General features: G+C 35.6%; 1 protein-coding gene across 2 annotated transcripts; it reads right to left on the bottom strand.

Annotated features, from left to right (window-relative positions):
- Positions 1-302: 302 nt before the first annotated feature.
- Positions 303-11,913, bottom strand: TMED7 (transmembrane p24 trafficking protein 7). 2 transcript variants are annotated; one of them, XM_079145351.1, is made up of 4 exons: positions 11,787-11,913; positions 11,103-11,509; positions 6,686-6,931; positions 303-3,349 (listed from the first exon to the last, which is right to left on the bottom strand). In XM_079145351.1, exons 2-4 carry the CDS (start codon positions 11,298-11,300, stop codon positions 3,113-3,115), a joined length of 681 nt encoding a protein of 226 aa, XP_079001477.1. In that variant the 5' UTR covers positions 11,301-11,509; positions 11,787-11,913; the 3' UTR covers positions 303-3,112. The 2 variants fall into 2 exon arrangements, with proteins under 2 accessions (XP_079001477.1, XP_079001476.1); XM_079145350.1 differs by lacking the exon at positions 11,787-11,913 and having other exon boundaries at positions 11,103-11,577.
- Between the last annotated feature and the right edge of the window lie 2,174 nt (positions 11,914-14,087).

Below are 14,087 nucleotides of genomic sequence, written 5' to 3' on the forward strand. Positions count from 1 at the left end.
GGGGGGGGGGGGAATCAATGCTCCTGGATGTTACACAACGTAAAGTTAATTTACTTAAAAATTTAAGTCTTTTAGAGCAATTGATGGCTTCAGTGTCTTTTACCCCTAAAGACTTTCAATAACAAAAGCGAAAAGAAGATACAAAATGAGGCAATGGTGCTTCTTTAACTGTCTTTCTTGGCTAGTCCCTCAGATATCATAATGAAATACCAAATAAATGATCACTCTTGTTACAGAACTACTCCATAGTGTGTGTTTAAGGAGCTTTAGAAAGATTTAAATCCTGACAGAAACAAGTGAAGTCAGTTTGCTGAAAGATTCTTTTATTCTACGAGAAATTGATGGGTGCAATTTTGTGGAACCAACATCTATTAACTTAGAGAAATTTCTTTTTTCTTTCTAAAAGTAAATGAAAAACCCTTTGAATTATTTAATTTGTGAAAACAAAATTCATAGGGTCTGCTTTGTCCTATTTAACTATAAATGCTATATACGTTTACAAACCAAAAGGAAACAAATGGATATAGTACAGACATTCCAATGAAATCTTCCAAAGAATTTCAATCCACTGTATTTTCAAAGCTGATTATCATCAAGCCCAGATGAAAGCTGTAAACCAAAAACTGTTACTTTAATAGAAAAAAGAATGTAAAGATTAATAAAGTAACATCTGAAAATGTATCTTCACTCAATTGAAATTTTAGTATAAACCTGTGTATCAAGTCGCTTTCCATTATTTATTCTACTTTAAAAATATATACAACTATCATATTCAAATATGTATTGAGTCATATGTCCAAACATAACTATTTGGGAAATTCAAACTACTGCAACAAATTATGAAAGAATTAAAGACAAAAAAAAAAAAAAAAAAAAAAAAAAAAGAGCTGTAGACTATGTAGTAGGAGGAAGAAAAAAATGTTATTTAACATTTATGTCTTGGATATGTATTTTTTATTTATATATACATACCCAGTTAATTAGATAGCTGTCAAATTAAGCCAGCTACACAGAGACTAGAATAAGACTATACTATTTTCAACAACAGATAACGGGTAATTTCAAAAACTTTAATATATCTCAATAGTTCCATCAAAAATTGTGATAATAGTCTGATATCATGAAGTTCTTAGAGGCACAGATAAAATGAGTGCACTATCTATGCCTAACTTGGCAAGATCTATTCCTGACTCTGTTCAATTATGGTGTAAGTAGCTGAACACATTAGAATCCATGGGCAACCAGAAAATGACATTTTATATATACCCATATTTGTCCATACTTATCAATCACATTAACATTAGTGCTCAAAACTTTCATATCTAAACATAAAGCAATGCTTATAAAGCTGCAGGACAACTTTGACACAAGAACCCAAATAAAAATAAATCTGCAAAATCTTGAACTTCTCATCTTAATTCATTGATAAATTTTGTTTAAGGAATAGCTATTTGGTCTTTAAGAATATTAAAGGGTTGAAAACACATTTACCCCTTGCTGCACTGTGACATCTGAAATTAGCAAGCATGATAACTTGAATTCATTTTGTTCTTACATGCAGAAGTGTATATATATACTTATATATATACTTATATACATATATATAAGTATTATATGTATATATATGCATTTTTAAATCATCTCAGAATTGAGAGTTAACTTCTAGTCAGTAATGGTTAAGTAACTAGAACTGTTATTCAGTGTTCTATGGTATCACATATCAAAGCGTACAATATGACAGTCTTGTTTTAGTAGTCATCACTTGGGTGAAGATGGGAAGGTGTAGCCAAAAAGCAGTTGCAATTTTTTTTAAACACTAGAAAATCCTTAAATATCTACACAATTTTGCATTATCTTGTATTCTATTCTGGAATATTTGGAAAAAAAGTCTTACTCCAATCAGCTTTATCCATACATATTATAAGATACAGTCTAAACCCTAAAGTGTAAAGAATGTGCTATTTCTCATTAAATGAACAATCAATAAAGATTATTAAATAGGAAACACACATAGCATTCTAAATTTTTAAATCATTTTTGGGTTGCTAACCAGATTGTAGGAAAAAAAAAAAATGTGCAAGACACAAATGAAAGCAAAGAAGGAAAAAAAAAAACTAACTTCTCAGTGCATCACACCCATGAGGATAAAATGTATGGCACTTATGTGATACTAAATTACAACTGTCAATTTTAACTGGAAATGACTTGAAGACATAAAAGCCACAAAAGGGCAGGAACTAGCTAATTAAAATGTTAAAATGACACAGACCACTTTTTTTCTTTGTTAAAGCACTGGAAATGTAATGAGTGCAGATAACTCACTACAAATTTTCCCATTTCATTTGCCCCCATTGTAGTGTCTCAAATTATTCTACCTGTTACAACCTTCTCATTTTTAAAGTCTGTATAAACTCTATTTTGCTATAGAAACCACTGTTTTCAGTGTAAGAATGCCTTTATAAAAAAAAATATATATATATATCGAACTAGTTATAAATCACAGAATAAATCCCAAAACAAAAATCTGACATTTTACAAGCTAATGAGAAATAAATTATACCATGATATATCAATTAAAAATTGTATCAATATTAACTAACAATTCTATGGTAGAATTTTTTCCCCATAAAATTAAGCAGTGCAGAATAGGGCTTGGGCTACAGTTAATCACATTTGGTTTTCTTAAAAACACAACTTTATTCACTATAAACAATTTAAAGGCAGTTTTCTTCCTCCATAACACATGTAGAGATTAAATCTAAGGTTTTTAAAATATCAACTACCTATAAGAAAAGTACTTTTAAATGGTTAAAAGGAATCAAAATACCAAAGTTTAGTGTGTGAAGAGTAGATATAAACAACCAAGAAAAAAGTAGGTCATTGGTGTTGAGTATTTAACATGAATAGCCCAAAGTAAGTTCCAAAGTTTTTCCATCTTTACAAATTAAAAAAAAGGCGTCCTTTCCACAGTTTGGGGATATGCATTGTACATCTCTCCCAACAAGTGTATGAGTAAGGTTTTAAAATGTTGCCAATATTAAGTTCTTCAGTACCTAAAATTAGAGGACAGCAATATTACAGTGGCAATGGTGCATCAATTCTTAAAAAGTAGTTATGATCCAACACGAGTTGTGGTGGTTCTTTTATCTGAGAAAAAGCTTTTCAGAAGAAATACCTGCCCTATGCTAACCACCAGAAGAATGAGGGCTTCTCCTACTGACCAATAGGCCACTCTTGTATTTAGATCCTCTGCTCGGCTTCGGCCTTGAGCTTCTCTCAATCGGAAATGAGTCTGATAGTCAATGACAGACTTGAGAGCTTCATGAATGGAAACACAGGCAGATTCCATCTAAAGAGAAATAGTTTCAGTTAGTATGTTTAATACTTTCTATGCTCTCCATATCTAGCATATTCATCTTAACTTTCAATTTGATTTCAATTCCTCATTGGATTAACAATCTCATGAACTGGCACTCACTCATTCACTCACTTATGTCAGCTGTCCTGCAATGTAACTCTTCTACTCATCCCCCCTAGGACAATGGTAAGCTAAAGATATCACAAAACAGTTGTTTATCCTTAACACAGGTGTGGTGTTAATAAGGCAGTAGACTGAACACTAAGTTAATGACAGCAGACATACTTATCAGCTAAGGTTGGTGGCTATAGACTTTCAAGCTCAAATTTTTGAAAGAATTAGGAAGAATGGAAATAACTTTTTGTCAAAGTTATCTGAAGTATTTGTGTCTAATTTTTTTATACCAAGGTTTACTATTTCTTTTATTGCTTAAAACTTAAATCCAGTGATGAAATACATACTTTATTACTATTTTATCTCACAAACCATGTATTAAGAATTAAAAAAAAATCTGAGCTTGCCTTAATTCTAATTAAGATATGCAGAGATGAGGAAATAATTTAAACACTTAATAAAGTTCTACCAATTAAAATATGAAAGGAATAATCATAAAAATATTCAATTAAAGATGCTTTTAAAAATGTGAGAAAGTATAAAGTTAACAAATTTATCTATTAGAATACTCATGTTTTTGTTGTTCCCTAGGAATAAAAAATTACCAAAACTTCTAAAATGAATAACCTCTAAAGACAGAGAAAAAGGTGCTTCTAGCATTGCTTTGCTTTCTATGAATGCTCAAAATGAAATGTAGTTCAAGTGTTCTTCACTTGGCAAGTACACATAAAAGCAAGGATTTCACACAAACTCAGAATGTGTAAAATCCTTCTGAATCCTCTCCAGGAATCTGGATTAAGAACTGCCAGAGTAGAGAAAAATCATAGAAATTAAGAAACTAAGTTAATGAATTCATGTAATTTTTGAGATGTGTAGGATTTTTTTTTACACTTTTAAAGTGGAAATTCTCATTCATATTCAAAAGTACAGAGAATAGTACAATGAACCCCATATCAGTAATTAACACATAGCTAATCTTGTTTCAACTAAATTCCCCCACCTATTTTCCCCATTTTAAGCAAATCCCAGATATTTTAGAATTGCAGCTAATATTTTTACTTACTTTCTAAAAGATAACATTAAAAAAAACTCCAAAGTAACTCCAATGGCATTATATATAATTAGAAATAGTTCTATAAAGTCAGTAAATGCAAATTTAGTGTTTGAATTTCCTCTAATGTTTCAAAGTTATTTTCAAATCAGAATCCAAACAAGGTCAACACAATTATTTGGCTGATAGGTTTTTAAAGTCTTCTTTAAACTTTAGGCTCTTCTGCTTTTTCCCTTGTTATCTATTTGTTGAAGAAACTGGATACCTACGGTATTTCCCACTTCCTGGATTTTGCTGACTGTATTCCCATGATGTTCTCTAGCTTCTGTAGTTAATGAAAACTGGCAGGTGGAGTTGGAGACTTGATGGGATTGAGGTGTAATGTTCTGAGCAGGGAACTCCTCATAGTGTTGTATACTTCTTGTTGCATACGATCACAATGCATATAATGTTGATTTCTCTCCATTGGAGAATGACCATTAGATTTAAGTGATATCAGTTCAATCCATAAATACAAAGTTTCCCACCAGTCTTTTATTTCATGATTTTAGCAGTGCCTGCCTATTCTAGATCCATTATTTTATTAATGCATAACAAATGATGATAGTAAAATTCATTCATTTATTCTCCACTAATTAGCTGAGATTTTTCTTAATTTTAAAGTATAAGTAACTAAGTACCCCTACTATGAAAAATTTACTAGCTTTTTGAAAGTAGAAGAATGAGACAAAGATTAAAAATGTGATATGAATAAAGGAGACTAAACTGCTTTACTGTTACTCATTTCCTATTTACCCACTTAAGTTTTCAGAATAGCTACCTTTGTATATAAGTTAAAATTCATTAAAAAATAGATACGAGTTAAGTTATAAACAATGACCCCAAGGAAAAGCCAAAAGTACAAAGCAAAGTGCCTTTTACATAGTATCCTAAAGAGAACTTTATAAAAATAAGGGCATTTGAATATATCTTATTAATGCTTACACTAGGTTTAGGAATTAAATAAAACTGTTACACATTCTTAAAATTGCCTCTATCATCTGAACATTAGCAAGAGATTCAATAGGACCTGTAAACAATAAAATGCCAGTTTAAGGTTTTCACAAATATGTGGCAAATAATTTCTTTTGATAGGAAGATAACTCATTAGGTTATCTTTTAGATATAATCTTGTACTATATTTGAACTGGAAACAAAACATTCTCATCATCTAAGCAATATCTATTCACTAGCTTTAAATTTCTTTCACTCTATCAACATTTTTTCAAAATAAAACCAAATTTAGCTTCAATAACTATTGTTAGACAACTTATAATTAATCTTCAACATTTTACCTTAAGTTATTGCAAATTTATTGTAACAGCAGCTTGAGTAACACTAAGTATGGTATAGACTACTGTGTGATGTATTTACATATTAATTTAGGCATCATTTTGCTTCCAGTTACATCAACCTACTAAAATAGCAACCTTCACAGATCACAGAAAATGCTTCAGAACACTGAGCAGCCTTCCTGTTTCCTTTACTATTGATGTTTCTATTTTAGTGATCGTAATGGTTTAGATCTTAAATATCTGCCAAAGGCACAGGCTAAAGGCTTGGATGCCAGTCTGTGGTGCTATTGGGAGATGGTGGAACCTTTAGGAGGTGGAGGCCTAGTGGGAAGAAATTAGGTCACTGGGCATGCCTTTGAAGGGGATACTGAACCTGGGTCCTTTGCTCTTTTTCACTTTGCTTCCTAGCTGCCATGAAATAAGCAGCTGTGCTCTACCATGTGCTCCCAGTTATGATGTTCTGTCTCACTACAGGCCCCAAAACCAGTACAGCCAGCAACCATGGAGAGAAATGTCTGAAACTGGGAGCTAATATAAAACTTTCCTTCTTTTATCTCAGGTATTTCATCCCATTGTTGGAAAACTAACAGTAATCTCTTATTTTTAATGCTTCTTCCTTTCTTCATATTTAAAAGTTCATAAAAACCTTTAACATCGATTTTCTACATTAAAGTATAAAGTTACCTGTGAAATGACTAATGTACCATAAGAATTAAGTTTGAAAGATTGTGTTAAAATCTCAAAATTCTATATTCACCAATGAATTAATGCATGATATTAAATTATAATTTTTTTCTTCCCTTTAAATATATCAACATTATTATTTACCTGGGTAAGAGCACTGACTCGGTTCTCACTAGGAAACAAAGGTGGGTCTTCTCCAACTTGAAAATCAAAATATACGGTTTTATGTGTGAAAGTAGAAAATTCATTACTGAAGCAAAACTTATATGTTCCATTTTTGGAAGCTGTGAAGGTGAAACTATCATACTGTTTCTTCATCTCTTTGTATAACACTTTACCATCAGGATCTTCTAATCGACAATCTACATCATAGTGACCGCCAGTTATCACCTATAAGAGAGAGAGAAATCACTGCAACTTATGAGCTTGAGAAATTAGCCAGGTTTCCTGTTAAGATGGCAATAAGGACTCTTACTGTCACAGACAATTTTTTGATTTTACTCTATGGATAAAACTTCAGAGGCACATTTCAGTTCAATTAAAGCTTTGTAGAAATTGCACTTCAACCTACTCAGACAACTGTGCTAATAAATATGAGTCTATCATATCACTTAATTTAGAAAGAGGTGATGAGGAAAAGGCATTAGGTTTGAGAACTACTGGGCAAGAGATTGGGTGTACAAGCTTGTTATTTTCAGGCTTGAACTCTCTTGGGTAACATAATATTTACATTTTACATCAATAGAAAAAAAAGAAGTCAAATTTGAATTTCAAAGGAAGATCTGCTATTTATGTGACCTTTCATCATTAAAGAGAGGTGACAATTGAACTATGTTACTAGATCATTTTGATAATAAATTATGTATTTAGAAAGTGTAAAAGTATGTAAATATTAACATACATGTGAAATGTTTTGAGGTAAAAAAGTGTCTCAATTGGGCATTTATTCCTCCCCAAAAAAGTCAATAATCTTTTCTCCAGGCAAAAGTAATGACTTCATTTTGATATAACCAATTATTCATCCTTGATCACTGTACTTTGAATAATCAACTACAAACTTACAAACTGTATAGTATGAAAACTGATCATTACCTCACTTTCATCATAATTTAAAACAAACAAATAATCCTATTCCAGTTAATAGTATCCTTTTCAAACCTTTTTGGTTACCTATGATTGAAACTGCAGATCATCCCAAACTTAAGTGTTCCTACCTGTCCAAACAATGACAAAAAGTTCTTGATCTTACTGCCTCTCTCAGATTCATCCCATTCTTTCCATTCCTAATCCATAATACACTGTTGTCACAATTTCCTAAAAGGTCTTCCCACAACCTAATCTCTTCTCACACTAACTCCAGGTTTTTTAACCTTGGCCTTACATTTTGAGCTGTATGATTTAATACAGCAGGGGCTGTGTTCTCCTGTGCATTGTACAATGATTAGCAGCATCCCCATTCTCTATGTACTAGATGCCAGTAGCAGCAAATGTCTCCCAGGTGTAGTTGGGACACCTCCCATCTTTCTTCGCCCTCCAGTGGGCACTCTAAAACCTTCTGACAATCACTATGGACTACCAAAAATCCAAACTTCTATTAACAATGGTGTATCATTCTCCTGTTCCTCCTCTAAGTAGCCTCAGCACCTCTTTTGTTCATAATCTTAGTTATTCTGTATTCCTAAACTATCAGACTACCAGAAGTTCTCTGAACTTTTGCTTTACATTTGCATCGACAGTGGCAGTTCAACAGGGCTTGTTTGCTAAAGAAAACTAATAAGACCCCAAATGGCAATGCTTACAAAATTTTACTACAGGGAAAGAGTACAAATACAAAACACTGCTAAAGGCTGTCTCACAGCAAGAGGTCTGGAGAATTCAATGTGGGCTCCTCTGTCTTCCCTCTGTGAGATTTGTAGCCAAGACATTCTCTCTCAGATTGGGAACCACTCTAAATTGCAAAGAATACCTCAGAGCCAGGGAACCCAAAATAGAGCGTTGGCTGGTTTTTAAATACTTCATCACACAGATAGGCATATTCCTACTAAATAACCTGTCTCAATAAAAGCCTTTCCAGAGAGGGGGCAGTCCTCACAGAGACCCAGTGAAAATCATCTATCTTGTTGATGTGGAAAAAAAAAACCAAAAATGTTGACAAACTGATACAAACTGCCCACAAAGCCCCGAGACCCACATTCACAAAGCAAAACTATTAATACTCAGTATACTGCAATGCCACACACAAACTTTAATGGAGGAGCTCAGGCTAATATCAGGCCTTCAAGAACTCTCAGAAATACATCCACCTAGAGTGCCCTTTCCTCCCTCCTCTGCCACATCATAAAGTATTTAAATTCGATTTATCCTTCCAGACTTAGGCAAACATCAGCCCCTCAGTTAAATTTCCCCTAATGTTCCTTCTGTCCTCGGCCATTGTTCTTCCTTGCGCATATTTTTATTTTGGCATTTAGCACTATATAACTCTAGTGTCTATGAAAGCTCTTTGAGGTCAAAGTGACTCTTATCTTTGGGAAGTAATATAATAAAGTAGTTAAAAGTTTAACCTGGCATTGTACACTGACTGTTGTTTTTAAGTTGGGTGACTCATGGTCTTACCCTATCTATGCCTCAGTCTCACCAACAAAACAATAATAAAATATCTACTTCACATCAAGATTTCCTGAGAATTAACAAATACACCTAAACACCTGGCATACTATATACACATAACAGATGCTAATATTTTAGCTATTATAGTATCCTCAACATAAAGACAATGTCTGTACATATAAGAATTCAAGAAATGTTTATTAAATTGAAATACAGGAAATTTTAGCTTTCACTCATAGTACAATTCCTGCTATCTTCTTTTTTGTCTCCTGGTCCTAATCCATAAATTTAGGTAAACCTAAGAATTATCCTTAGCCTCTTCTCCCTCACCCACTATAACAAAATAATTACCAAGTACTATTGACTATACCTGTTACATTCTCTCCAATCCTTTCATTTTACTCTTTCCCCACTGCTACCACTTCAGTCTAAGCCACTATAGTTTTTTTGCCTGGACATCAGTCTTACACATCTTCTCTGAAATGCCTTATCCACCCTTTCAACCTGCATAAATTATAAACCATTCATACCATGTTGGTCATGCTGTCACTCATCTATCCTATCCCAATGTCAATAAACTACTTAAAACCTTCTGATGGCATCCTATACTGCTAAGAAAAACTAAAAACACCCAACATGACCAGCAAGACTCTACGTGGTCTGACCCCTGCTGAATGCCCCTCCTCTGGCTCTTTATTCCAGACCATACTGGTCTTGCTCAGATTCTCTGCGTTCTCTCCTACGGTAAGTTATTCCCATCTCCCTTACTTACCTCCCTTACTCCCTTATTTACAACTCATCCTTCAAAGTACATCATTAAAATGATTTTCTAAAGGAGCCTTCCATGATTCCAAAGAGCAGATCACATATTCCTTAATTCCTGCTCTTAAAAAACAGTTCTGAGCACAAGTCTGTAACTCCAGCAACTTGAAAGGCTGAGGCAGGAGGACTGCCAAGTTCCAGGCCAGCCTGGGCAACTTAGCAAGACCCTGTCTCAAAAAAAAAAAATAGGGATAGGGTACAACTATAGAAATGAAAAGTTGTACCCCATTTGTGTACAATGAATCAAAATGCAGTAAAAATAGAAATGTAAATTTTTTTAAAAAAGGTATAGGGATGTAGTTCAGTGATATAGTGCCACTGGATTCAATCCCCAGTACCATAAAAACAACAACGAAACAAAAAAACAGGTTTGATGAACAGGCAGGTACTAATTAAGAAGGGTAGGATGAAAGGGGAATAAAAAATAATGGTAGCAATCTTAAGTCATTTCTGTATCACCAGTACCTAATGCTCAAAGCTGCTAAAATGCTAATGAGCTAATGAGTGAAAATTCAAACAGTAGATAGTTCTACTCAACTAAAGACATCACACCCTGTTAAGTTCCTTTTTCACACCATTCCAAAGATGAGAAGAGGCCTCTTATTCGTTACAATTCTTTCTACACATTTGCAGATGGTCATTCAGCTTCTAATGTAGTTCTTATAATGACAGAACCGTATTAACCAAGAGTCCTAATATCACGGGAAAAAATGAAAATGAAGACAAATACTGGCAGCCTCTAATCCGATTGAAGTGGAGGTGTGGAGTAGAGTGAGAGACTGACACTGGGCATTTCAAAGCAGGTATAACTTTTTTTTTTTTTTTTAAGGAAATCTTTTAAGAAAGAAAGTTTAACAGGCCTTAAAACGAAGGCCACTGGAGAATGGAAAGAAAATGTCACAGCTAGCGGAAGCATTTCTGGAATTCACATCTTAATATCCGGTCTTAAATGTCTCCTGTCCAAGGTATGGAAGAGGAAAGTCAAATGCCCTGCATCAGCTACCTAGAGGTGATTCTTGAATTAACCAAAGAACGGAGAAACGCGGACCCGAGGGAGGCACCCCCGCAGTTTATTATCGCGACCCTGGAGCCGCGGCGAGCTGGGGACCCGAGTCGCGCAGGCCCGTGGTACCTGGAACTCGAGGGTGCACTTGGTGCCCTGAGCTATGTCCTCGTAGAAGCACTGCTTGGCGTTGTCGGGCAGCTCGAAGGTAATTTCGGAGGCGCAGCCAGGCCCGGTCACCAGCAGCACCAGCAGCAGCGCGAGCAGCCAGCAGCCCCAACGGCCCGCGGCAGCCACCCAACGCTGCGCAGACCCCGGCCGCGGCATCCCGAGAAGGCGGCGGCCTCGACGGAGCTGCGCTGAGACGCGGGGTCAGGTCTGCGCGGAGTCACAACGCGCTGCAGGCCTCAGTCCAAGGCGCCCTGCGAGGACGCACGCCAAGAGCCGTCCCGAGTCTCAGGGAGATGTGGGGTGACAGCAAGCCGCCGGGTTCGGAAGAGGGGCGCGAAGAGGCTGGGCCACAGTCAGAGAACCACCTGGAGAGTAAAGGGAAACCTTTCAGAGAAGCAGCGGAAAAGGCCTGAAATGGCCGGAAGTGGGAGTGAGAGCTTGAAGGGAAGGGGCGGGGCCTGAGGCACCTGCTCCAGCGACCCGGATGTGTTCTCATCGCGAGAGAGGCACTGGAGTGTGTACGTGGAAGCCACTCAGGCGTCCTCTGTGCTTTCGCCGCAACCAGAGGCGAGAGGCGGGGCCGGCGTTGTAAACGGATGGGGCGGGGCCAAGGCAGGAGGTGGGGCTAGCGATACGACTCACCTTCCAGGATTAACGACGTGCTGCTGGTTTTGAACGTCTCGGAAACTCTGATGAACTCATTTTCTTCTTCGGGCCTAATCACTGGTGGTAGAGCGCTTTGCAATTCAGAGTTTTCCGAAAAGTAATAATATTTTAAGGACGTAGCATGGCAAAGACTGGAGACTGTAGGGGTTTTAATTCTTGCTGTCTACTCCTGGCCATCTGACCTTGGATCAGTCTGCATCAGTAAAATGAGAATAATGATAGTACCTACTATGGAGGATTATTATAAGATTTCATTATTTGAAAAAAGCACCTGGAAGAGTGGTTGGCACAGGGTAAGCACTAGATAAGCTTTTTTAAAAAAAATAAACATTTATTGAGCATTCCTATCAACAAGCACATTCAACCTTTCAAACAACCCTAACTTGTTAGTTATTAAGGCTGTATTTCTGACAAGGATGTTAAGGATCAAAAAAATTGAGTAAAATGGCCTATGATCACACCACTGGTTTGGTTGGAGTGCTTATAAAATAATAGAAGGTAATGTTAATAATTGTAGCTAACATGCTGTTTCTTAACAGTGCATTATACATTTTCTCATGCATGTTACACGAATCAGGTGTAATTATTATTTTTTAAATAAATGACCACTGTGGACTCCAGTCAGAGGAGGTTGAGTAGAGGGTTTTATGAAAAGGAAATAGAAATAGATAGGTTAGAGTCAGGCAGGGAAATGAGGGTTGGGAAATTGAAGGATGAATGATGGGCTCTTCTTGGCCTGGGCCACCCATATTCTCTACAGAGTGGAAAAAGAAGTAGAACACACCTGAAGTCAAAATCCTTAGTTGGTGGGAGGCAATCTGGGCAAACAGACCTTCCTGAGATCCAGTTCAGAAACAGAAGCATTATTTGTGTTGGAGAGTGAAAATAAGACAATTTGAAAGTAGAAACGTGGGTTCTGCTTACTAACTGTGACCTGGGGCAAGTAACCTTGCTCTTTTAACAGATCTGTTTTTTTTTTTTCCTACATAAAATGGCAATACAAAGGAACTGGCAAAAAAGAAAGAATAAGATTAAAACAGCAATGTGATAGATCACATATCCCTAAAGAAGCATAGATTTTCAAGTGTAGCACTACCAGATATTTTTAATCATATAGAGCAACAAAATCTCTGTGCTGCTAGAGGAACTGTAAATGGGTGCAAGCATTTTGGTATGCAGTATGGCATTATCTAATAAGTGTAGAATATATACATGTGTGTATACAGAAATACACATACACATATATTTGAGAGAGTAAAAGAGAAAACACACCTGGAAATTTCACTTTACATATGCTTTAGAGTGTATACTTTAGAGCAGTGTTTCTCAAAGTATCCTTTGAACACCCCTGGGACCTCTCAAACCCTTTCAGAGGGTCTGTAATTATGTGTGAGGCTGGTTTTTATTAATCACGTGTTAACCAAAGCAACATGTGAACAGAGCGAATGTAAAAGGGAGATAAGCATCTATCTTCTATGAATCTAGAGGTAGGAGATTTATAAACATATGATGTCACTCATTCAATTTTTATTTGGCAAATATAGCTGTGCTTCACTTTTAAATGTGCTATTTGTGTAATATGTGTAGTGGTTTGAATCGTGTCCTGCAAAAAGCATATCCAACTCCTAACCACTATTTCTGGGAATATTACCTTATTTAGAAGTAGGATTTTTGCAGATATAGCTAATTAAAAATCTCTAGATGAGATTTTTGTGGGTTTAGGGTGATCCTTAATTTTAATGACTGGTGTTCTTATATGAGAAAAGGGAAATTTAAGACACACAGAGACACATGGAAGAATACCCCATGAAGACAGAGGTATGAAGTGTGTATAAGTCAGGAATTACCAAAGATTGTCCATAGCCACCAGGAGTAAGAAAAGAAGTTTGAAACAGCTTTTGCTTCAGAACCTCCAGAAGGAAATAGCACTGATTATACCTTAATTTCAGACTTCTGGCTTCCACAACTGTGAGTGAATAAGTTTCTGTGTTTTAAGCCATCAAGTTTGTGATTACTTTTTATGAGAGCCTTAGAAAATGAATGCAATGTGTAATGAGTTTAATGTTATTTTAAATGAATCATTCAATAAATGCTTTAAATGTCTCATCTTAATAATTTTTCATTTAAATGTTTTAATTTTAAAACTTTTAATTTTTTATTTATTTATTTTTTGGGGTGCTGGGGATCAAAGCCAGGGCCTTATGCTTGCAAGGCAAGCACTCTACCGACTAAGCTATCTCCCCAGCCCCTAATTTTTTATTTTTAATGTTCTAAGAT

The sequence above is a fragment of the Sciurus vulgaris genome (assembly GCF_902686455.1).
Source record: "Sciurus vulgaris genome assembly, chromosome: 6".
Lineage (NCBI taxonomy): Eukaryota > Metazoa > Chordata > Mammalia > Rodentia > Sciuridae > Sciurus > Sciurus vulgaris.